The sequence below is a fragment of the Pleurodeles waltl genome, chromosome 6 (genome assembly GCF_031143425.1).
Source record: "Pleurodeles waltl isolate 20211129_DDA chromosome 6, aPleWal1.hap1.20221129, whole genome shotgun sequence".
In the NCBI taxonomy this organism is placed as follows: Eukaryota; Metazoa; Chordata; class Amphibia; order Caudata; family Salamandridae; genus Pleurodeles; species Pleurodeles waltl.
Window position 1 is genome coordinate 118,668,171 of NC_090445.1, and position 26,617 is coordinate 118,694,787.

The window sequence follows — 26,617 nt, forward strand, 5'->3', positions numbered from 1 at the left end:
AAAAGACGTAGAACCTGATTGACGTCCCACAGTTCCAAATACCTGGGTTCCGGGGGTTTGGAAAGCCTGATACTTTTAAGCAATTTGCATACCCATGGGTGTTCCCCCACTGGATTGTTGTTCAACGGAGGATGACCCACGGAAATTGGCGATCTAAAAGAGTTGATCGAACAATAAGACAAACCAGCCTCTGCCATCTCCGCCAAAAAATGTATGATGTCTGTAACTTGGGCCCCCATGGGATCCTTGTTTCTTGCCACAGACCAACGCACCCAGCGGTTCCAGACGGACCTATATCGTTTGCTTGTGCCCGGAGCCCAGGCTTGTCTGATGAGGTTCTCAGCTTCCTTAGAAAGTCTGCTGTCTTCCCAGCAATTCTGGAAATCCTCTAAGCCACCAGTTTGAGGTGGCCTTGCAGGACCAGGGGATGGTAATGCCCCATAGGGTCCAAGAGTATCTCTGTGAAGTCCAGAAGGAGTATTAGAAAATCACAAGAGAGCTCCAATAGGGTTGGGAACCACACCTGTGACCTCGACAGTGGGGTTATCAACACCACTGTATCTCCCCGACTACGCACTTGGACTGACACTCTCGGAATCAGCAAGAATGGGGGGAAAGCGTAACCCTGCTCTCTCCCCCAATCCTGCAAAAATGCATCCACTGCTGCCGCGCCCGGATCCAGGCACCAGCTAAAGTACCTCAGTAAGTGGGCGTTCCACCTGGACACAAAGAGATCTACTGAACACGGACCCCAACGTTTCATGAGTGCCGAAAATACACCCTTGTCCATCTGCCAATTGCTGGTATCCTCCAGAAATCTGGAGTTCCAATCCGTCAGTGCATTCTGAGAGCCCGGGAGATACTCCGCTGTCACCGATATCTGGTGCTGAAGGCAAAAATGGCAAAAGTCCTTCGCCAATTCCGCTAGGGCTCTTGAGCGAGTGCCCCCCAGGCGATTTGTATATTGTACGGCAGACATGTTGTCCATCCTCAGAAGGATACAGCAAGAAACCTTGTCCGTGTCAGAGACCGGACCGCAAACAAACCCGCCAGGAGCGCCAGACAATTGATGTGCAGATTGAGTTCTTGTGGGGTCCAACATCCACCGAACGAGACATCCCCACACCAGGCTCCCCATCCCTGACTGCTGGCATCCGATTCGATTATCAAGTCCGGCGAGGAGCCAAAGATCGTCCTGCTGTTCCAAGCCTCCATGTGGTCTAACCACCATTGGAGCTCCATTCTCACCTCCTGGGGAAGAGATATCAATTTGGAGTAAGTCACTCCGCGTTGGAGGTGATGAGCCTTCAGGTTTTGCAGAGCCCTGTAATGAGGAGGGCCCGGGAAGATAGCCTGAATTGAGGATGACAGAAGTCCCACCACTCTGGCCAACTGTCTGAGGGAGATTCTGTCGCGCCTCATGACCTTCTTCAATTCCTTCTGGATCTTGAATATTTTCGAGATTGGAAGACTCAGAGAGGCTGACTTAGAATCTATGAGGAAGCCCAGAAAAGTCATAGACTGTGAGGGATGGAGGTCTGATTTTTGTTGGCTTATTACAAACCCCAAGCCCTGGAGGAGAGCAATAGTCATGGTCGCATTGGACAGAAGCTGTGCCTGGGATTGATCCATCAGAAGGATATCGTCGAGATAAATGATCAGACGAATCCCCCGAGACCGGACGTACTCCACCGCTGGTTTGAGTAGTTTTTTGAAGCACCACAGTGACGAAGACAGGCCGAAGGGAAGGGACGTGAACTCGAACACCTCCTCCCTCAAAAGAAATTGCAGAAACCTGGGATGCGGGGGGAAAATTGGGACCGTCAGGTAAGCATCCTTGAGGTCCAGACGAATCATCCAATCCCCATGTAAGAGGAGGTCTCTGAGCATGTGGATGCCCTCCATCTTGAAGTGTCTGTATACCACCCATTCATTGAAAGCCTTTAGGTTGATCACCGGGCGCAAGCCTTTGTCCTTTTTCTCCACCAGGAATATATTGCTCACAAAACCCCTGGGATGAAGGATAGGTCTGTGGATGGCGTCCTTTTGCAGGAGAGCCTGAACCTCCGAATCTATCAGTGCTGAATCCGCACCTGAAAAAACCAAAGGTCATGGAAAATCGTCTTGGATCGGTGTTCCCCAGAATTCTATGTGAAAACCTGTTACCGTCTGTAAAACCCACCCAACTGAGGTTAACTGTGCCCACGCATGCGCAAACAAATGCAGTCTCCCTCCGAGAATTTGAGGGAAAGAAAGGGTAATTCTTACCTTTAGGGCCTCCTGAAGCGTTCGCTCCACCACTTGCGCCTCTGTCTGTTCTGCTTTTTCCTCTACCCTGGTTGGGGAAGAAGGCATCTTGGCGGCCGTTGCCCTGTGTTCCTGTTGCCGTAGGTACTGGGGCCTTGTTTATAGAGGCGGCCAGAGGAGCAACCCCTGCCTCTTTGGCCCCACCAAAAATCTTCCCTGGAAAGATTCTGTTAATGGAGGTCTGTGCCTTATCAAGAGCCGAAAAAGTGGCCACAAATTTGCCCAGTTCTTTAACAAATGGGTCACCAAATAGGTTGCCCCGGGTGACCGCCCCTGCCTCTGAACCAGAGACTTCTCCCAGCTTGGGATCTATCTTAATAAGAAGAGAACGGCGCCTCTCAGTTGAGATAGTGCAGTTGCCGTTGCCCAGGAGGCAAACCGCCCTCTGGGCCCATCCCGCCATGATGTCCGTCGGCAGAGGAGTGTCTGTATGCCTTGCATGCTTGGCCAATTGAATAATCTGAGTTAGGGGTCCTAACAAATTTAACAATTTGTCCTGGCATGCCCTCCAGGACCAATTGATGCCCTTTTTTGGATCTTTCATGTACCTTGTGAAGAAGGTACACATCTTCTGATCTAACTCCAGAGTTGCTGCTACTTTGCCTGGTAGTGTAGTGCGAGGGCATTCGTCTTTCAGGCGGGCCCGAACCTCCTTATCAAGAGGTTGGCGTATCTTGCTGGCAACATACTCAGCAACCTTCTGTTCCAGACGCTATTCCGAGGATCTCAGAGATACCCTCGGGATCAAACATATCTGAACTGGAATCCTCTGCCTCCTTCGGGTCTGGCGTGGTGAGAACCGGATGCCATGGTCGACCAAACTCCTCCTCTTCGCCGGAGGAGGAATTCTCCTCTGTGTTCTCCTGAACCCGCATGGGTGAGCCCACATCCGGGCCTTGTATGTGAGCCTCCTCACCGGTCTCTCTGGGCAAAAGTCCCTCCCGGAAGGGTGGTCGCTTGAGCGCGCGCGCACTATTATGAAAGGTTCCGGTAAGACGGTCGAAACCCTCCAGGTGCCCCGCGTCGCGCTTGCGCAATTTCTTAAAAGCTTTGACATTTGATGATGTATTTGAGTCTGCTCCTGTCCCCCCCCAAACACACCTGTCCACTTAGCAACTTGTTCTGATAATTTTGGCGCACTTTCCTTTAGGGGAGCCACGGCCTTGGAAATGGCCTGTGAGAGTAGCACATCCACCTCAGGAGGTAGAGTGCACTGAGAAGGGCCTTCCCCCGGGGACAGGGTGGGGAAGAAATTGTGGTCCTGCATGGACTGCATCTAGGGTGAACACGGCGGGCAGGCACAAGACAGGAAAACACCCTGAAAGAATATAAGGGTTAGCCCCCCGTGTTCCTGTCACAAGTGAAGCCCAGCGGTCGCAGCACGCGATTTCCACTATGCTCCCAAGCCAGGAGTCTACCTTATCGCAAACACAGTGCCTCACGAGGTTGGAGGGGTTAACAAAATGAGCCCAAGCTCAAGACCCCCTGTTGCGCTGTTCCGATAGCGAATGAGTGCAAGCACGACACAAATCGCTGAGGAAAAGCACTGTGGATCACCAGAGACACATGGAAGAGCGCCCTCTGGTGGACCCGACGTGTCACTGCAATGTGAATCTGCACTCGGGCTAAAAAAAGCCTACTGCGTGCGGTGACAGCAAGGCTAGAAATACAACCACGTTATGCCGGCACAAGGCTACAGAAGCGTTTCAACAATATAATAAACAGTGTAAAGAGAGTAAGCTTGGCAAAGACTTAACTGACAGCGAGCATTGAAGAAAGAGGAAGGACGGGGTGATCACAGCATATATATACGGACTGTTGGAGAAGGATTGATTGGACTTTGGTTACCATGGAGATGGCTTCATGGGAGTTGTAGTTTGTGTTTATTGAACTTTGAACTGGCTGTGTAATAAAGAGTGAGGAAAGATATGCATAATCCTCGCCTCCAGTCCTGACATAGAATTGCAGTATAATCGTCATTGGACGGCAGAGCCTCACAAGGTGGCAGCCGTCTTGCAGTTGGGCACTGTGGTGCCCCCGCCACTGAAAATTACACCCAGTTGCATAATTCAGAGTGATTTTGGCCAAAAATGACTACCACATGAGCACAGGAACAGAGTGGGAGCAGCTGCTGTGGTTTGTGTTCTTTTGCATTTAGTGCTATTTTCTTGGCACATTATGCATCCTCAGGCCCATTTTGGATGCAAGGGTGCATTTTACGCTATGAAAATTGCTTAATAGCTGGGTTATTCTCCTTGCGTAATCTCACATACTTTTGCTGCAATTTTGCATAATTATGCTACAGCAAATTGGAATTACAGGCGTTACGTCCACCCCTAAACATACCCTCTAACTGTTTGATATGGTCTAATATTGCCACTGAGGGTTTCTGGTGACAACATAAACCTGGAGGCTGAAAAACAATTGGTATGTAAATGTAATCAGAACCCTGAGACCGCAATATATAGGAATAAGCATTCATTCCTTGTTTATTTTGGTGCAGTTATTGTGAAAACAATGCTTTTTTCCAAACAGGCAAATTATTTTAAGGCAGTAAGTGAAAAAATGCACAATACCGGTGGAGTGCAGTAAAAATAGAAGGAAGTTATTTAATAAAGTAGTTAGAAATACAGGACTTAGGCAAAAACAGGCTTTGGTTTTCTAAAAAGCACACTCTACAAGTCAAAACTGTTTTAAATATGATTGGAGCATTTAGTTTTCATAACTAGACTGAAAATCAAATAATAGACAGTGGTTACACTCAGACATTTGAAGCTGCTCTTCCAATATTCACCTAACCGTGAGCCCTGATTGCAATTAGTAAGTTCAGGTTTTGTTATTCAAACAATTAACCATAATGAAGCTGTGTAGAGTGGTTTGGGATTCATATAACCTAAACTTACTGTCATGATTAAGGACACATAGGTTGGATGAAAGGAGATGAACTTGTATTGAATCTTTGCCTCTGACTGGAAGAAATTCATTTGTGAAGTGACATCCCCTGCAAGTAAAATATTGGTTGTTATGTAGAATTTAACCCTTTGGCATGCAATATCTGTTAGCCCCATTTAATATCTGTCCTCTACTCCTGCAAATGGAATGTTTAAGTTTGACATGTAATGTCCCTTGTTAGCCTTGCATGCAATGTCCGATAGTAGCAGGTGAAACATGTCCAGAATCCGTTAACATGTGAAGTCTGTTAGTCTCCTTTGGCCAGTGCCCTGACAGTAACCACTGCAGCCCCTCCAACATTCTGTGTGTGATAGAAACATGTATAATTTTCCCCTTTCCTCTTGCAGGTCTTCATTCTGTACTTCAAGCCGAGCCTCTTCCGGTGCCTCGTCCTACGATGGGTGCGCATGTTGGGGTTCACCATCGTATATGGGACAATCACCCTCAAACTGTACAGGTACCTGAGGAGCTTGTTACAAGGCTGTGAGGAGAGTGTGAGAAATGCTGGGGTGCACATAGAAAGGTTTAACCACTAGAAAAAGGGAGTGTTATTACTGGACACTGGCCAAGCTACTGTGGTGTATCCAGTACCTGAGGATGTGTCTAACGCATCGTATAGCGTTCTGGAAGCCACATCTGCGCAGGCCAAACTAATAGCATTTGGCACGCTGTATGAGGACAACTAATGATGTAAGGCTTGTGCCCAGATTTACAAAGGGGTTGTGTTGCTCTTGCATCACACAAGGCAAGGCACACCCTTAAGTGAGATTTATTAAGCCATGGAAAGCCACCTTTCGGGGCACTACGTGGCTTAGTAAATCCAGAGTAAAGCAAGGCGGTGCAAGGCAATGCCTTGGGTTACTCTGCATTGACAAGGCGTTCCACAGGTGGAGCACTAGCGTTTCCATGCATCCACCCATGGATTGTGACACAATCCCAGGTTTACTAAGGTAAGTAAACCTGGGATTTCGTCAAAATGATACGCCTTTCGAAGTGGGGCATAATGTGGAAAAATATCCTTATTTCTCCTTGTTATTTTTTCTTTTTATGTGTGCTGGATTCTGCCACATCTACTGTACCTTCTCCTTATTTGCAGATCTGGAGGATTCTTTTCGAAACGTATAAAGATAGAGGGCCTAATGTATTAAAGGGTTTTTTCTGTTCTGCGTTTATGGAGAAGTGCGACCATAATGCAAGCATCTTAGCTACAGTCTACCAAGTTAAATGAGGAACCACTTGGGAAGAGAGGGAAGGAATAGGGCATTTAAGTCCTGAAGGCAAAATAACAGTTCCCAAGAGGCTCCATCGTAACAGATGAAATAATTCTATAACTAGATATTGTGGCTGGGCGCAAAATGGATAGACGGGAGGGTGATTCAGAATAACATTTGGAAACATTTATTTCATGGAGAGGGCAGACAGTAAGTGTACGGCACAGCCTCTCAGCAGAGGTGGTGTGCACAAAACAGTATATGAATTTAGATAGGCGCAGGAGAGTAGGAGTATGAAGCAAGCAAAGATAACACCAGAAACGACGCAGAGTGTGTAGGTAAAGAAGTGGCCGGGCACAGGCAGCCTTGATGGACCTGGTTGGTCGCTGTGTGCCCCTCAGTCTCTGCTTTCACATAGTCAGGAGAACTCCCTTGACACTTACTTTGATGTAGGGGACCCTACAGGTTCACGTACTCTTTCTTCTCATAGTGCGGTCCACATTTCATAGCAGCGGCACCCCCCACCTGGTTGCCTTCCCAGGTACCAAAAACTCAGACCTCACCAATTTCACTTTTATGGAAGAATTGAGACCACAGTTTATTTGGCAATTTTTCAACTTACAAGCGATCCTTGAACCACCATTTCATTTTTAGTCAAAGAGATAGTTCTTTCCGTTTCATGGCCTCCCATGCACTGTGCCCTACATTAATGCCAGCCAGTCTGCCCCAGGTGCCCTATCAACTTGGGTGTAACCATTCATTTGCATTCAGGGAAGTCGTCTGCTTCCAGACGCAACCGGAACAAGCCTGTGCCCTCCTTGTCACGGCCCCCAAGCACTGTGCATTCAGTGCCGGCCTGTCTGCCCCAGGTGCCCTATCACCTTTGGTGTAGCCATTCATTTGCATTTTGGGCAAGTTTCTGCTTCCAGCCCCAACCTTTCACTTCCGGTGCAACCACTCAATTCCTTCTGGGTAAGCATCTGCTCTCAACCCAGCAGGGTGACCTTTCACTTCCAGCTCAACCACACCATCTTTAAGACAAGTATCTGCTTCCAGCACACCGGGTGCCCATTCACTTCCGGTATCACTATTCCATCCCAAGAATGAATTAATATCCTGAGTGAATGTCTCCACCCTTCCCAGCCAGTTGACCCAGTCACCAATACACCAAATTCTTCTGAGCCACAAGCTCTGCCCTTGATTGTTGCCTTCCGGCTCAATACATGAGGTCATTGCGGTAGCCTGCCAGTACCCCTCTGGGTCCTGACTGTCACCTGTTTGTGGCCTGTTCCCCTCGAGCAACTTGCCATTATTGTTTAGGATCACATTGTAAGTACTGCCATGCCTTGCTGTGAGCTTTCGCTGCCAGCAAGGCCCCCCAAACCAGAGGTGCGCCTCAATTCTTCCACTCTACCAATAACCTCTTGCATTCAATGCCACCCTTGTGTTCCTTAGAAATGCATCCACCCCAATGTCCAACAAGTGCACCCCATCTAGACCATGATAGCCTGGTTGCAGCAAATTAATTAAACTATGCTTATTCCCACCTAAGCCCACCCCCCAACAGGAATATGGCCAGGAGGCTGTTTAGTCTCCTTCTTGACAGCTCTATATCCCTTTGGGCAGGGCCGGCTTTAGCGCTGGTAGCGCCCTGTGTGCCAGTGTTTTTTGGCATCCTCCCCAACCCCATGACCACCTCCTCAGATTCCCTCACTACCACCCAGCAAATGTGCCCTCATCTCTCCATAGCCCCTCTTTCACATACATTCATTTGTTTTAAAGAGATTATAAAGGCTGGCTTTACTAATCCACTTAGCTATCCACATAAAATATAGTTCTGTTCTTTGCAGCAGGCACATTAACCCTCTATGCTACTTTATGGCACGTCAAAGCTGCCCCTGGACAAAACTCCCATCTCTCGTCCTACCAGGAACATTAATCACAAGAGGTATCTTGACATTTTAATTGCTTCCTGAAGGCTGGACGCACAAGGAACTTTTCAGCAGGTGTTTTTAAATCGCAAGTTTCATAAATGTATTTCTTAACACAGCGCCCCCCTGAGGTCAGCGCCCTCCAATCCAGGTCAGCATCCGGTGCTGCTGCACCGCTCGCACCGCTCTAAAGCTGGCCCTGCCCTTGGGATTGAGCCCCTATCCAGGACCTCCTGGGGATGATCTCTGACCATAACACTTATGTGGCATCCATGGTCCTGGCCACGTCGGTGAGAGATTCCTTCATAATCTGAAACAAGTCGCCCCTACCTATAGCTGGGAGCTCATTCCCACCCAAGTTGATGATCAATACGTCTGGATTTCTTGCCCGGGTTTGGCATGCCCGAATGACGCCTTCCAATTTCCTCTACTGCAACCCAGGCTTTCCGAACCATTCTACCCTTTTGCCATGGAACACAAATATTGCATTCCCCCCACTGTTGCCAGACACGTAAGAGTGCCCGACGACCCACACGGTTTTGCATTCTGTGGAGGAAAACACAAACACAAAAGGGGGAGGTGAAGAACGATCCAACATTAATGGCTTATTTATATTTAGCAAGCATGCCATGGTAGTATACATTACTGCTCCACAATCAACCTCTATCTATAACAGGAACCTATCAGATCCCCATCTCCTCTATCTATAACAGGAACCTATCAGATCCCCATCTCCTGATTTTTTTAATTGTATTTGCGGACATTACTTCCCGGAAAGCTGTCGTGGCTGGCCCAATTATAAATGAATGTGTAGTGAAGTGATGCCCTTGGAGCCCCTCTATCTTTACTGTTGACGCCAACACTTTCTTAAACTGATATATCGTCAAAGGTGTCCCATCTTTATGAGTGAGGAGGTATGCCTCGCCTTGGCCTCCTGCCCATTCATGCATGTACCTTGCCAGGAGTCTAACTGGGCAATATTGGATATACATTACATCTCATTCAGTATAATGCTCTGTCCCATGCCCATCTGATCTGTCTTGGATTGCCTGACTCGGATGGTCACAGTGTGAGGGCCACAGCACATATCCTTAACCAAAAGGGCCCTGCCACTTTTGTCACTTTTGACTACCAGCGTGCTCACCCTGAAAGCCCCAAAAAGGGCCAATGATCAAACTGTACTAAATAGCAGAGTCTCAAAGTGTAAATGGCACACCAAGGGCAGGTGGTCAATCAGTACTCTTAGCGGTAAAAATTCTGTAGGTGACCTAGAGTCCTGTTTCTTATTTTCATTTTTGGCCCATCCTTTCAAAGCTTCCTTGAGCAGAAATCCTTTTGTTAGGTCCTGTAAACCCTTCAGCTTTGCCTTGTGTGCTACTGCTGCCAAGTGCTCTATTACCCAAGACCTGGATTTCTTTGCACCCTTCGCCCATATAGCAAAGTGTTTGACCCGCATCACCAGTGCCTCAAAATCCTCTTCTGTACTAGCAACCCCAGGTGCAATATCCGCAAAAGTCTCCATGCAACGCCTGTACCATTGCCTTGTTCCAGACATTAGAGCCTTCTTCACCATGCTCTGAAGTTGCATTTCTATTGCATCAGTACCCAGAACTCCTCCTTGAAGGGCATAATCTCCTCTCCTGCTTCCGGCCACTCTGCGTGGAACCTCTGCGAAGCATACATCTCTCTGCATACAGGCATAACCTTTAGGGAAACAAGTTACCTCTATGGATAGCATGGGGACCCCTCTTTCTACCAAAAAGACCCCTGTGGAACAGGTCATACCTCTGCATACCAGGCAGACCTCTCAATCAATCAAACATTTGTAAAGCGCGATACTCACCCGCTAGGGTCTCAAGGTGCTGAAAAGTGGGGGGGAAGATCTGCTACTGCTCGAATAGCCAGGTCTTGAGGTGTTTCCTGAAGGTTAGGAGGTCCTGGGTCTGTTGTAGGTGGACGGGGAAGGTGTTCCAGGGCTTGGCGGCGAGGTGGGAAAAGGATCTGCCGCCGGCTGTAGTTCGATGGATGCGAGGGACGGCGGCGAGGGCAAGCTTGGTGGAGCGGAGCTGGCGGGTGGGAGCGTGGAAGGTGAGTCGCTCGTTGAGGTAGGCAGGGCCCGTGTTGTGAAGAGCTTTGTGGCCGTGGATGAGGAGTTTGAAGGTGATCCTCTTGGTGACTGGCAGCAAGTGTAGGTCTCTGTGGTGGGCTGAGATGTGGTCGCGGCGTGGGATGTTGAGGATGAGGCGTGCGGAGGCGTTCCGGATACGTTGAAGTTTCTTCTGGAGCTTGGCTGTGGTTCCTGCATAGAGCGCGTTGCCGTAGCCCAGTCTGCTGCTGGCGAGGGCGTGGGTGACAGTCCTTCTTGTTTCGATGGGGATCCATCTGAAGATCTTGCAAAGCATGCGGAGGGTGTTTAAGCAGGAAGATAAAACGGCATTGACTTGATGGGTCATGGTGAGCGATGAGTTCAGGATGAAGCCTCGATTGCATGCGTGGGTGCGGTTCCTAGGGTGGCTGGCCACCAGGAGTTGTCCCATGCAGAGCGGTTGGAGCCGAGGATGAGGATCTCTGTCTCTGTGGAGCAAGACACCCCTCCACATACAGGCACAACCTTAGTGGAGAATGGTACCCCTCTGCCTACAGGGATGACGTGTAGGCAGCAGGTCGCCTCTCTTCATGCCAGAAAGACCTCTGTGGAGCAGGTCACCCCTCTGCAGACAGGCAGGACCTCTGTGAAGTAAGTCACTTCTTTGCATACAGGCAGAGGCATAGCTATCAATAGTGCAGAAGGTGCATTGCCACTGGAGCCTAGGCGTCCGGTGGGGCCACTGCACCACAATTATAGCTGTTATATCGCTACCAAAAATTAGATGGGGGGCATTTTTCCTTGCTTGAATTACAGTCCATACCACACCTGCTACACTTCTGTATTCAGGCATGGCCTTAAGCAAGGAGGACTCCAGTCTGTATACGTGCATGACCTTTTCATAGAGGCCTGACCTATGTAGAACATCACACATCTGCATACTGAAAGCCCAGCCTGGGAATCCATTAATCTCTTTTGATTAATGCTATGACCTAGCAGGAGCATGGCACCCATCTGTATGAAGGAATTAAATCTCTGGAAAGGATTACAGCTCAGTAGCATGACTGAGGGGGGACATGTTACCAGGATGACCTCAGGGAGACGTATATGTCACTGCTCTGAATACTGACACAACTTATTGGGGGGAGACAAAGCATTCTTCTGCATACTGCCTCAAACTAAATATGACCCCATGGAAGCAGGTTACCCCTCTGAACACAGCACATCCACCTCATTGCTTAGGTCATGCTCAGTTAAAGGGACACGCTCAGGACACACACTTCAACCTGGGGTACAAACAACTTTGGACATCCACCCCGAGTGATCAGAGGCAGCCCTGAATCTGCCAGGAGATGGGAACAACTTTGCCCCTTGGTTCGGCCCCCCACCCAAGTGGGTGGGAGATATGGCTGGACCATGGGTCTTAGTGGAGGCCACCCCCAGGGAGCAGGACCCAGACTAATTGGGAGTAAGGAGGGGAAGATAAGGCAGGCAAGGAAGTTACTCGTCAGGGAGGGGGACACTGGGTCCAGCCCAGTCGTAAATTTAGCTTTAGGAATGTGGCTAGGGGGTGGAAGGTATTTAACCGCAGGTGCCTGGCACTGGGCCCACTTTCTCCTGTGGATTCTTCAGAAGACATCCACCCACCCTCAGAGAAGGCAAGGAGCAGAGATGGAGTACACCAGTGGATAACCGTCGCAGAGGCACAGTAGACATACAGGCGGTCCTTTTGGCGCAGAGGCCTGGCAGTTTGCTGAAAGGGAACAGTCCACAAACAGGCGACAGTCAGGACCCAGGGGGGTACTGGCAGGCTACCACAATGGCCTCGTGTGTTGAACCGGAAGGAAACAATCAAGGGCAGAGCCTGTGGCCTGGAAGACGTTGGTGTAGAGGTGACTGGGTCAACTGGCTGGGAGAATTATCTGAATAGAAAGAATCAGAGCAGTTTTGGGCCGCTTTGCATCAATAGCTAAAGCCAACAGTTGGGAGAGGTGGGAGCTGGCCATGGCCTAAATGCAGACACCCACCCCCCATGGAAGTGGACAGTCAAAGGACAAGGAGGAGTTCAGGGGCAATTCCTCTTTAAGGGCGTTGGGGCGTGACCCTCCTATATTGGTGCCCCTGGACCTATACTCGTGCCCCCCCATTCCCAGTATGAAAAATTAAAGATCAGCTCAGTAAAAAGTTTCTCGTCGTAGCAGTCAGCTTGTTTCAGCTGTTGTGGACCAGTTGTTGTAAGTTTGTGAGGAAGGTTGGAGGGGTTTAAAATAATCAACAGCCCTTGATTCGGACTCCACATTCACCTACCTTGGACAGTCACTCACTGGCTTTCGAAAGTGGCAGCCAATGCGCATTTCGGGTTGGACGGCAGTATTTCTGCGGCCAGCCTGACATGCGCACTAGAAGCCTCTCTCACATCACTAATTAGTGAGCCGTGAGAAATCACAGCTGCATCCCCGCCGGTCTCCTAATGAGCGCTAACTTTGCCTACCCAAGCAAATTCTGGCACTGCCCTCATGATGTGCTGCTAACACAAGAGCAAGAGAGCAGTGTCTGGACTGGCTCGTAGAGGTGCAGTCAGCGCCGGCTTTAGCGGTGGTGGCGCCCAGTGCAGCAACCTTTTTTGGCGCCTCCCTCACCCCATGACCAACTTCAACATTAATGACAAGAGCTATCTTAAAATTGTAATTGTTTCCTGAAGGCTGGACACACAAGGAACTTCTCAGCAGGTGCTTTTAAATCGCAATTTCGTAAGTTATTGTTAAACACAGCACCCCCCTGAGGTCATCGCCCCCATATCCAGATCAGCACCCGGTGCGGCCGCACCAGTCACACTGCCCTAAAGCCGGCCCTGGATGGGTGCCATGTTCCACAGAAATCATACCTGTATGCAGAGGTGTGCCATGCTCCACAGGTACCCTGCATTTATGCGAGGGGGGCATGCTTCACAAAGGCCATGTCTGTAAACAGATAGGTGGCATGTACCACAGAGGCTATCCCTCTGTACAGAGGGGTGCCATGCTCCACAAAGACCATGCTTGCATGCAGATGAGTGGCCACCATGCTCTACAGAGTTCTTGTCTACATGCAGAGGTGTGCCATTCTCTATATATTCCATGCCTGTATGCAGCTGAGTGCCAATGCTTTAACAGAGGCAATGTCTGTATTCAGATGGGTGCAATGCCACACACAGATCATGCGTCCACAAAGGCCAAACCAGTATGCAGATGGGTTCTATTTTCCACCAAAGTTGTGCCTATATATAGAGAAGTGCCATGTTACACAGCTTGCAGACATGCATGTATGCGGATGAGCGCAATTCTCGACAGAAATCATGTTTATATATAAATAGGTGCCATGCTTCACAGAGGCTATCCCTACATACAGTGGTCCACATAAATTATGCCTGTAAGCAGATATGGGCCATGCTCCACACGTGTCATGTGTCTGTAGTGGTTGGGCGACATCTTACACATAGGTCATTCCTGTATGTAGTGGGGTGTCATGCTGCACAGAGGCCATGCCATTCCGCAGATGGGTGGCATCGTCCGCAGGCACCATGCCTTTATGCAGAGGGGTGCCATGCTCCACAGAAGCCATGCCTGTGTGGAGCGGGTGCCAAGCTCCATTGAGGCCATGCCTGTGTGAAGCGGGTGACAAGCTCCATTGAGGCCATGCCTGTATGCAGGTGGTTCATAGATCATGCCTGTATGTAGAGGGTTCAGAATTATAAGAAATAAAATATTTTTAACTTACAAGGAACAAAAAAAAGGAGACATGACCAAGTATAACAATTAAGGAAGGACTGGTTTACAAAAACAAGGTAGGCAGGACCGTGCGTGGTCCCGGGCAAAAAAGTCTGGGTAAAAATACCAGCACAGCGGGTGGAAAATAGTAAATCCAGCGACAATCCAGAAGAGCAAGTCTCCAAGTAGTGGGGAAGATGGGGGAGAAGCATGGATGTCACCTGGCCAAGTCCAGCCACACAAGTGAGTACAACTGAGCTTCAAACCGCTTGAACTGCAATCAGGACATAATTCACTAGAAACTAACCTAGAAAATATGGCAATGAATGTGTGCCTGAACCTGACAGAAGATCAGGTAAATCAAACATATTGATAGAATAGTTCTTGCGTTTGAAAAACTGCTCTGTAATCATAGCACATGCCAGAGGTGCACAATAATTACAATGCATATAAAACAAAAAAAGAAGAGAGACCCGACCAAGTATAACAAGTAAGAAAGAGTTTGTTTATAGTTATATAAACTATTGTAACAAAGCCTAATATAGACCATAACCAGCTATGAAAAGAAAGTGCGCTCAGTGTATACAGTTCACACATGGTGCTAATTGTAACAAAAATAGTTTTTTGGACCACTTTCACTGTTATCCTGGTTCAAACCTTAACACAAAATTCCAGCCAGTCAATCTTACTGATAATTAGTCTGGTGGCTCGTCAACGTTGTTTAGCCTTCTCAACAGAAAAGGTTTCTTCAAGGCCCTTAAACTACTAACATGTTTAATTTACAGAGCCAGGGAACAGAGTGACCTTTTGAACACCAAAATAGTTGTCTTGGTTATTTCTAATTGTGCTTAAGTTATTGATGGGAGGCAATCACTCACTCCTTGCCCAGAGCCCTAGAGAGCACCAGACGGCTCATGGTAGACATTTTCTCATGCTGTGACTTCTTCTGTCCCTTGTAGAGTACTCAAGGTGTTCTTGTCACGCACGGCCCAGCGGGTGCCTTACATGACCAGCGTGCGGGTGCTGAAGATGTTGGCGGTGATCCTGCTGCTGGTCCTCTGGTTCTTGACGGCCTGGACAGTGGGGATGCTGGAGAACATGGACCGCAACATTCCGCTGGTGATCCGTTCACAGACCCCTGGAGGCCTCTACTTCTACCTCTGTGACTATGACCGCTGGGACTACATGATGGCTGTGGGTGAGTGCCCCACTCTGCTGTTCCCCACTGCCGTTCTCTTCTTTTGCACCTGCATCCGCAACCTCCTGCACAGCCTCTCTTTCCGTTCTCCGACTCAAGGCTCCTGCCTTTCCTCTTGCCTTCTTCGCTCACTCAATCATGCTTACATCTAGGAGTGTGCGAAGTTGCAACATGTATTTATTTTGCAACCTCCACATACCCTATGTAAGAGTTTCTGAAGGTTGCAAACATTTTGCTCTGACACATTTGCTCGAAAATAACTTTTTTGAACAGTTAATATTGCACAGAACCTGATTTAATGTGAGTAAATGGGTTCTGCTGAAGTATACTTTGCATAGAACAGTGTTCATCTACTAAGTAATTCCATGGCATAAAGACATCCTGTATATATTTTTCAGCTTTGCTGTGTACGATTGGAGAGAAAATTATCACGCAATCCGTACAAAGGTTACTTATATTATATGGCCATCGTTCCTTTGATATTGTAACTTCTGTAAAGATGAGGTGGAACAGTTCAACACTACTACACATTTTAGGGCTGCCTGTTTAGGTTTTTAAAAGAGGGTTTTAGAGTACAACTGGGCAGCACACTTGCAATTTGTCTTAGTCTGGGTGGCACGTGAAAGCAAAAGCCACTGTGATAGAGCAGTAGCCTGTAGGCCTTTGTGGGACTTGGCTTGGCTTCCGCAACATGCCCATCCCCGAAGCGTCTACACAGCAAACCCGGCCAAGACAGCACTAGAAATATAGGATAAACTAACAACATCATCGAGCGGTTTGACTCCCTTTCTCTCTCTAAATACCCAGGTTTCACTTCCGCACTCTCCCATCATGCCTTCTGGGCATGGACTGATAAGGACTGCAGGACACTGAAGGTCCTCTTCCAGGGACCCGTGATGAAGACTTCTGAGCACTCTCGGGAGGAATATCGCCGACTGGACAAAGCTAGACTGAAGTACCTGCAGCTGCGCCACGGGGCGCTTCACCACACAGTCTACCCTGCAATCATATTCCCCCATACCCCTTCAAAACACTGGTTCAGTCATGTAATGGGTCAAAAGGGCTAATATCTAACACATATCAAACCCTTCAACATTCTACTTGCATTGTTACACACCCTTACCAGAGCGTATGGAATAGAGAAGATGCTGAAGAAATTACACCTAAACAATGGGATACCCTGTGGCTTGATACTGCCAAACTATATCGTAGCTTCTTCCTGTGGGAAACCACCTATTAACTCACCGAGCAATGGTATAATACTTCCTCTCACTTGTCAGCTATCTACCCTGGCACACCCACTATGCTGGAGGTGCAAGTTCGAAGTGGGCGATCTTGTACATACATGGTAGACCGCCCCCCACTCCCCCCATACAAATATTCTGGAAAGAGATCCTTAGTCACATCAAGGATGTATTGGGCTACCCTGATCCTGCCACCCCGCTCCCTGTTATTTTGGGACTACCCCAAGGCCCGACAGGCATGACCAGCATGGACTGGATACTCATTAGTTACATGCTACAGGCGGCAAGACAGTGGATTCTCTAGCATGGAAACAACAATCCCCCCCTTCCCTGGTGCAATGGATCACTCACCTCTGGCACATCGTGGCACTAGAACAACTCACCCACAAACTGTCAGGCACGGATGCTAAATTTAATAGATTCTGGCACCCTTTGCTCACTTATCTCTTATGAACAGAATTCACTTGCTTTACCCCACAAAAACTGAAGGCACTTGAATTGTTCCTCTGACCCCCACCCCCAACATCGCAACTAATGTCCCTTGCTGTAAATCCTCCTAAGGATGCCCCAGCCCCGAGATGGAGAGCCATTATGTCGTGATGGCTTATCAGCACTGCTTATTTATCTCATATACTTGAATGATGTTTATTGTTCTTTCTTGTTATTTTGTATTGATTGTACCTACATTTTTCTAATTCCCCTCCTCTGCCCCTCCTTCTTCCCCCAAAACGACAAAGCTTTTACCTGTAACGTTGTATTGCTCATAAGGCCTGAGGGTACAATGTTCGCTCTATTGCTGTCACCTATATCAGAACTTTATTCTCTTGTATGTCGCTAATAAGGATATGCTGCTATAATCACCGTACCACTCTAATTTTTGCCAGTAAGATGCCTTACCCTTCGTGATGCCTTTGTATATCTGTAAACCTCAATAAACAGATTTCAAAAGAAAAGAGCTGGTTTTCAAGTCTGCAGAGGTTTTGGACTATAAAAAAGCACTGCTTTTTTGCAAATCGTCAGGCATTTTTGGAAACACAAACACTTGTGGAAATTATGTAAGAAACCCAATACTATTTGCTAGGCCGCATTGTGTAAACTTTGCTGGCAGGATAATTGAAGTATGCAGGAAGGGCTGAGTAAAGTTGCATAAAATTTCAGGCTATATTTGATGAATATTACATAGAAGTGAATAATCTAAAAAACAAAATAGACAATGTGTGGTACACCTCGAAATGTAGGTATAGTTTGCAAAATGTATCTTCTCGTCTGCAAGTTGCAATGAGGTTGAATACAAATGATTCAACTTTTGTTTTTAGATTGAGCCTACCGTAAAGCTGGTCGCAAAACACCTATTGTGGGTTTACCAAGAGTTTACAGCCCTCCCACCAGTGCTTTAAATGGGAAATATTAAGTGCAGGTACTCATTAAATTGAGCAAGGGGGCGTGGCTACTGGGTGGAGTTAGAGACGGGGCGGGGCATGATGATACAAATAAATTTTTATACAGTATTCATTTTGCCCTTGCATTGCCCTTGACAGTGATCTCAAACTTCCGATATGTGCAAATTAACAGCTACATACAGGGCTTAATTTGTGCTTGTTGATTCTGGTGCAGAGCACCAGCACTTATTTTTGCGGGCTGGCACTTATTTTTCTGCCTCAAGCATTTACTGTGAGCGAAAGACTCATATGGAAAGACGGAGGGAGAGAAAAAGGAAAAAACACCCCAAAGGGAGAAACGAGAAAGCTGCAAGAGTGAGCTGAAGGGGTAGAGAGAGGCCTTAAATGGATTGGAGAGGCCCGAGATGATTTAAGGATTACACTGCCTTGGTATTCCGTGTTCCCACTTTTAATTACAGCAGCCGCCTGTTTCAGAGGAGAGCTTTCCGCACCGGAACATTTTTATTTACAAATTAAGCACTGGCTACATATGCTAATAAAGAGTGGTGTGAATACCTGCTGGGATTAGATCCTAAATCATAATGGTTAGACCTTTTGAACCATGAATGCAGCCAAGCCATCAACACCACTATTAGCACTTTCAGGCTAATAATCAGAGTGCCCCAGGACAAATGAGACTCTGAAATAGCAGCATTAATAATGAGCTCTACACCAGTTACAAGACATACCAAAACGTGAGAAATGTATCAATATAAACAAAACATGTTAACTCTTTACCGGAAATGAAGGCCAATCAAGATATGTTGATGTTTGCTTGTTTTGCAATATTTGCAGCTTATCACTGCCATACTGTTTCTACTAATTTGCATTTGCCACAATACTTAAATATTCTGGAGTGCACACACAGAAGCAAGCACACATGCACACACAGAAGCAAGCACACGTGTACACATAGAAGCATGCACACATGCACACACAAAGCAAAAATACACACAAGCAGAGACACACATTTACAAATTTACTTCATTTGGGATTATTCCTTCTGCTGCACACAGAGAGCGTGAATGCGATTGATAGAGCAGGCCTCAGTGGGCACTACTCTGTCAAACACAGCGGGGCGGTGACATCCCCAACACCCAGACATACATTGCATAATGCAATGAGCCCCTGTTGAATGGTTCAGCAATGAATCAGCTAAGGGCTAGAGAGGCGCTCTGGCTGACAGAGTGCCCTACTGATCAGCTCCACTCTAACACCCTCGAGCTCAGCAGCACTAGCACCGATGAGCTTACACTTCATGAGTACCGGTACTCTCCTTGGCAGTGGAAAAGTGCCGGTACTCAGATAGGTAAAAGTAAGAAGTGCCGGTACTCAGTACCCGTGAGTACCGGCCCATTTAAAGCACTGCCTCCCACTGCTTACCATTGATTGACTTTACTGTCACTCTCATTTGCTTGCTTCCTATTGAGTGGCTTTGCTTGTCCCAGCTTATCCATCTTGTGTTTGATCCTGCCCTGAACTACAGCCTCTGTACCATCTCGCTGATTGGCTGGTTTGTGTCCTTCTGCTGCTTCAGTTTTAGAGAACTCTACACTCACGTGCTCTGTCCCTTATTTTTATTTATTTATTTATTTATTGCACTGCGAGTTAGGAAATTGCTGCTAGCCCCTCCACCCTAAAAAAAAGCACTTCTCTGCTACTTAAATTTCATATTTGGTGCCACGTCGTTTTTATAGGTTTGCATGCATGGTGACACAGGAGCACACCTAGCAGCTGCATCATGCCACCTTTTTTAATACTTGTATTTTTTACTGTTGACTATGCTGCACAGAATCTTGCCAATAGTGTTCATCGTCCCAAAAAGGTATTGCCTAAGCATTAGGCACCAAAGGAGAGATTTAGTGACTTTGCCAATCCTTCTTACTAATTGCTTTCATTGTATTTATTGCTGTAGTTTTACTGTCTTTTTTCCATGAAATATTTTGCTTGCTAAATTATCTGGCAACACGGTGACAGTTCTCTTTAAATGTGCAGAAAAACGTTCTGAAGATAAACTAGGAAACTTTGCAAAGTCTGAAAATCAGGAAATTGGGAAACCTGTTTAGCCTGCACCTCTCCTTCTGGTATTACACTTAAGCCATTCTCTAATTTGGTATGAAATTTTGGATTTCTGACACCTGCCTGCTGGCTGCACCATTGTTAACACTGAGCTTTGTTGCTGATATAAGTTTGACACCTGTCTCCCTTCCTTACAGCTGAACTTCTCCTCCTGTTCTGGGGCAGCTTCCTGTGTTATGCCACCAGGACGGTACCATCTGCCTTCCACGAGCCTCGGTACATGGGTGTGGCTCTACACAATGAAATGGTGATCTCTGCCGCCTTCCATGTTGTCAGGTGAGTCTGACTGTGCGGTTAGGTTGACTGCAGACCATCAGCAGTGAACAGGAACACAGCAATAATAGAAGATCAGCAGCTTAGAACAACAGAGAACAAGTGACAGAGCAATAATAAAGATCAACAGCAGAGACCAACAACAGAGAGTGACTGGAGAAACAGAGGATAAAGATCAACAGTAAGGGTTGACTATAGAAACCAATAGAAAAAACAATATAGAACAGCAATAGAGAACACCAACGGCAAGCAAGACCAGCAATAACGTGCGACTATACAACCCAAAAATAGCAACTATAGAAATCAGCATTAGAGACCATCAATAGAGAAAAGCAATAGAAACTAACAACCAAGGCCAACAACCGAGATCAACAACAGAGGCCAACATTAGAGAGCAACAACATAGGCAAACACTAGAACCCATCAGCTAAGACCAAAAGAAACAACAGAAGACAACAGCAGACACCAATTACAGACGCCAACAACTGTGGCCAAAAATAAAGGGCAATTTAAGAGACTTAGATCAAGGATCAACACTACAGTGACTATAGAGACCAACAATTGAGACTGACTACAGAAAACAACAGTAGAGCCTAGAGTAGATTAGCAAAAAAGGCTGACAGCAGATTAACAGCAGCGGCTTACACTATATACTGACTATAGAATCCATAGAAGCCAGTAAAAGAGATGAACAATCACAGATAGTAATGGAGACCAATGGAATGTAAAGCAACAAAAGACTAAAGAGACTAAATATTATGACACATAGAGACCAATAATAAAGAACAGCAACAGAAACCAACAGCAGAGACCAATAAACTTATCCAACAAAACCAAACATAAAGACCAACTATAAAGAGCAGCAACAGAGAGAAATGATATAGAGTCCAATGAATTAAGAACAACAGAGACCAAACAGGGGCCAATACAAATGAACCAACAAAACCTAACATAAAAATGAACAGTGAATAACAGCAACACAGCCCGACATCAGAAAACAATACCACAGAGTCCAAAGGCAGAGACTAACACCAGACACCAATAGTAACAATAGGGACTGACTAGATAAACCACAAATAGAAAGCAACAGTGGACACCTACAACACAGGCCAACAGTTAAAGCTGACAACAGAAATGAGAGTAAAGGCTAGCAGTGGAGCTTCACAGAAGAGAACTCACAGGCTGTGATAGGCTAGGAATGCCCCAGAGAGTAGTGAGGGGTCAGGATGCACATGAGGACGGCGACGGATCATGAATACACTGCAGGACAGATAGGTCAGCAGTCCTAAGGCTTGTGCAGAAAAGCAACACAAAAGAATGATGGAATGAATTCTGAAACCTTTCAAACACTCACCCCCACTCGCAGATCTGGACTAAATCCATCGTTCTTTTGCTCACCATGCCACCCCAGTTTGCACCCACCCATATGCAAATCAGTCTTGACGTTGCTCCCCATGGGAACAGTCCAGCCCTAACTGCTAGGCCAGGTCCTCCCTTGACCGAAAACAAGCATTCTGGTTCCGGTTTCAGGTTATCACCCCACATCAGCCAGCTTTCAAAACTCCGACCAACATTTTATTTTGGTTTTGCTAAATGGCAAGGGTATGCCCAGGCGTGGGTCGCTTGCTCGCTGAGCCATTGGATTCAAGCTAGCCTGGCTGATGAGGAGTGAAACCTTAAAGCCCGGTCCCAGGATGCCTGTTTCCGGTCCAGGTAGGACCTGGCCTGGCAGATCAGGCTAGGCTGTTCCCCTGGGGAACAGGATCAAAGCGGATGTGCATAGGGCTAGGTCCAAACTGGAGTGGCATGACTGGGGAATGAGTGTTTGCAAAGTTTCAGCACTCCGTCAATCATCTTGTTGTGTTGCGTGTGCAGAAATGCTACAAATGTTCCACTGGGCAGTGATAGGACAGGAATGCCTCGCAGGACAGGGATGGATTACGAGTCCCCTGCAGAACAGTGGGAAGTCAATAATACTGCACAGGGTAGTGAGAGGTGAGAGAAGCCCCACAAGGCAGTGTTGTTTAAAATGCAATGCATGACCGTGACAAGTCAAAAGTGCCCCCCAGGACAGTTGATGGGTCAGAAATCGCCAGCAGGGCATTGATGGGTCAGGAACACTTTGCAAGCCGGTGCGCGGTAAGAAATTCCCCGTATGGCAGCGATTGTAAGAAATACACTTCATGGCAGTGATGGGCCATGAATGCTTCGTGGGACAGTAAAAGGTCAAGACTGTCCCTTCAGGCTGCCCGGTCAGGAATTCCCTGCAGTGACAGTTCAGGAATGCCATGCAAGGTAGTAACGTCCCACAGGACAATGACAGGTCAGGCATATCAATCACAGTGTAGTGCTTCAGTATGGAGATCTTAGATCGACTCCAACGTGCTCACTAGTACTGTATGGTAAAGGTAGGTATATATAGGGAAATAAAGATGTACTATTCTAAATCCACATCTATTTACATTGCTAGTCGATATTATGGAGCCCGTGTTGTTGCAGGTCGATATTTTTCAACTCAATATTTGACATAAAACCTGTGTTTTGCAAAGCAGTGAGAGATCAGGAAAGCTCCTCAGGGCAGTGGCAGTTCTTGCATGCCCACAAGATCAATTTGAGCTAAGTAAAGTTTCACAGAGAAGTGATGTCGGGAAGGCCCTGCTTGACAGCAAAAGATCAGGAATGTGCCACAGGACAGTGTCAGATCAGGAGGACCCTATACAGCAGTGAGAGGGCATAAAAACATTCACACAGCAGATACAGGCCAGGAAGAACCTGCACAGCACTGAAGCCAGCAATGCTGCACATGGCTGTGTTAGGTCATTAATACTCCACAGAGGCAGTGACAGGTCATGGACGCCTTGAAGGACAGTGTAAGGTCAGTAATGCTGCAGAAGCCAGTGACATGTTAGATAAGCCCTGCTGGTACTCCGCAGAGGCAGTGATAGGTCCTGGATGCCTCGCAGGCCAGTGTGAAGTCAGTAATGCCCAACAGAGAAGTGACATGTCAGGAAGGTGGGTGATGTATTCATCCGTCCACATTAAGTGTCCCGTGGGACTGGAACGTGGAATGTGGAATGCGGTGAGAATATGGTTGAGAACCACTCACTTCCCCCATTGGGTTACGGGATAAAATAATTATGAGTGGGCACGATGGGCATTTTGGACAAACTACAACCAAAAGGAAGATCAGGGAAAGTTATTGGTGGCCACGCATGGATTCAGAAATTGTGTCAAATGTTAAGATTTGTGTTATATGTGCCCACAGCGACAAGGGGATGCATACATCACCACAGAAGGCCCTACAGAGCAGTGCGAGGTAATTACTGCTTCACATGGCTGTGACATATTAGATGAACTCTACCAGCGCAGTGAGAGGTCATTAATACTCCACAGAGGCAGTGACAGGTCACGGACGCCTTGAAGGACAGTGTAAAGTCAGTAATGCTGCACAGGGCTGTGACAGGTCACATAAACCCTGCTGGCAAAGCATTAGGTCATTAATACTCCACAGAGGCAGTGACGGGTCATGCACGCCTTGAAGGACAGTGCAAGGTCAGTAATGCTGCAGAGGGCAGTGACGTTATATAAACCCTGCCGGCGCACTGTTACGTCACTAATACTCCACAGAGGCAGTGACAGGTCGTGGATGTCTTGCAGGACAGTGTAAAATAAATAATGCTGCAGAGGGCAGTGACATATTAGATAAACCCTGCCAGCGCAGTGAGAGGTCATTAATACTCCACAGAGGCAGTGACAGATCACGGACGCCTTGAAGGACAGTGCAAGGTCAGTAATGCTGCAGAGGGCAGTGACGTTATATAAACCCTGCCGGCGCACTGTTACGTCACTAATACTCCACAGAGGCAGTGACAGGTCATGGACGCCTTGAAGGACAGTGTAAAATAAATAATGCTGCAGACGGCAGTGACATTTTAGATAAACCCTGCTGGTGCAGTGTTAGGTCATTAATACTTCACAGAGGCAGTGACAGGTCATGGACGCCTTGAAGGACAGTGTAAAATCAGTAATGCTACAGAGGGCAGTGACAGATTAGATAAACCCTGCTGGTGCAGTGATAGGTCATTAATACTTCACAGAGGCAGTGACGGGTCGTGGATGTCTTGCAGGACATAAATAATGCTGCAGAGGGCAGTGACATATTAGATAAACCCTGCCAGCGCAGTGAGAGGTCATTAATTCTCCACAGAGGCAGTGACAACGGGTCAGGGGTGCCTTGCAGGACAGTGAGAGGTCAATAGTGCTCGACAGGGCAGCGACATGCCGGGAAGACCCTACAAGGCAGAGACTGAACAGGCATGGCATGCAAAGCAGCGAGCGATCGGTAATGCTGCACCGGGTAGTAAAAGGTCAGATAAATACTGAAGGGGCAGTGAGAGGTCAGTAAGGCTCCGCTGGGCAGTGACAGGTCAGATAAAAATTGAAGGGGCAGTGAAAGGTCAGATAAACATTGAAGGGGCAGTGAGAGGTCAGTAAGGCTCCGCTGGGCAGTGAAAGGTCAGATAAACATTGAAGGGGCAGTGAGAGGCCAGTAAGGCTCCGCTGGGCAGTGAAAGGTCAGATAAACATCGAAGGGGCAGTGAGAGGTCAGTAAGGCTCCGCTGGGCAGTGAAAGGTCAGATAAACATTGAAGGGGCAGTGAGAGGTCAGTAAGGCTCCGCTGGGCAGTGAAAGGTCAGATAAACATTGAAGGGGCAGTGAGAGGCCAGTAAGGCTCCGCTGAGCAGTGAAAGGTCAGATAAACATCGAAGGGGCAGTGAGAGGTCAGTAAGGCTCCGCTGGGCAGTGAAAGGTCAGATAAACATTGAAGGGACAGTGAGACGTCAGTAAGGGTCCAAGGGGCAGTGACCAGCCAGGAATGGCCTGCAGAGCGCCGAAAGTTGAAGAATGACCCCTCTCTCCCCTCCCTCCCATCTGCAGGTTTCTCATGGTCCCCACACTGCACCCCGACTGGACGCTGCTGCTGTTTTTCATTCACACTCATGTCACCGTCACCCTGACGCTGGCCCTGCTGTTCATACCCAAGGTAATGTCTGGAATTTACACATCCTTTCAGCCTTGTCGTTCCACTGTTCGCCTCTCAGCCTTTAACCCTCGCCCTCTGACCTCTCGCCCTGTAAACGCCCGTTTCCGACCTCCCCTCTTCACCTTAAAAACCTCCCCCTCTGACCATTTCACCTCTTATTCCATAAAACGTGCTCTTTGACTTTTCACATCTCGCCCTATAAAACCCCCTCGCTTGCTCTTCATCCATCACCTTACAAACCTTTCCCTTCCAACCTTTAACCCTTACTCTCTGACCTTATGTCACCATTTTACCCTTTATTTTTCTTCCTTACAACTCCTCCCTCAACCATTCCCCCTAATGACCAACTTGTTAGCATGTAACTCTTAACCTTTCACCTTTAATCTCAGAAACCGCATACACCATAGCCTTGTCGTGTTACCTTTCCGGGCTCGCCCTTAAGCCTCTACCCTCACACCGTTTAACTCTCACCATCTAAACATGTCCTCTTACGTTCAACACTCACCCCATCCGGCTGCACCAGGCTTCAGAATGCGCTCGATCTTTCATCCCATCCACCTCGTTTACTGCCCCACCTTACACGTGATTTTTCGTTCCTTCCGGGGTGGAAGGGTTCGACACTCACCCTCCCACCATACCTTGCACGTCTGTGTGAAATAACCTCACCCCTCCCCATTTACCTTATCCTTGGGCAAGCTGTGTGTGCGTCCTCTTCTTTCAAAGTGTCTAAAGGCCTGTGTGTCCCTCTGTGGAAGCAGATGCGAGGCCCTACTACGGATGCGCACACGAAATTTCTCAAAGGAGGCTCACGAGAGTCCCCACAGTGGAAGGAGCCGCCGGGCCCTCCGTCGAAACACGTGCTAGGCAATGCTTAATTTGAGCCAGTGTTTAGCGGTTCTCGGCACCAGCATTTCATTGTTAACACCGGCATTTACTTGCAACAGTCCACCACATCGTGGTACTGTCTGTCTATTTTTGAGGGGAGCACATCAATTTAACATTTAAAAATAACTCTACAACATCCAGGGCCTTGGATTGCCTGAAAATGTTCAAACTGTGACATTTATCGAAGTGTGATGCTTAATGGGGGACGTTTATACAACAGTA

The 26,617-nt window shown here is 47.6% G+C and overlaps 1 protein-coding gene across 1 annotated transcript in view; it reads left to right on the forward strand.

Annotated features, from left to right (window-relative positions):
* Nucleotides 1-26,617, forward strand: part of GPR179 (G protein-coupled receptor 179) — a 221,240-nt gene that overhangs the window by 173,158 nt on the left and 21,465 nt on the right. Inside the window, exons 6-9 of the mRNA XM_069237498.1 lie at nt 5,607-5,716; nt 15,193-15,431; nt 20,331-20,469; nt 25,405-25,510. Of these exons, the coding sequence (XP_069093599.1) occupies nt 5,607-5,716; nt 15,193-15,431; nt 20,331-20,469; nt 25,405-25,510 (594 nt within the window). The remainder of the gene's footprint in view (nt 1-5,606; nt 5,717-15,192; nt 15,432-20,330; nt 20,470-25,404; nt 25,511-26,617) is intronic.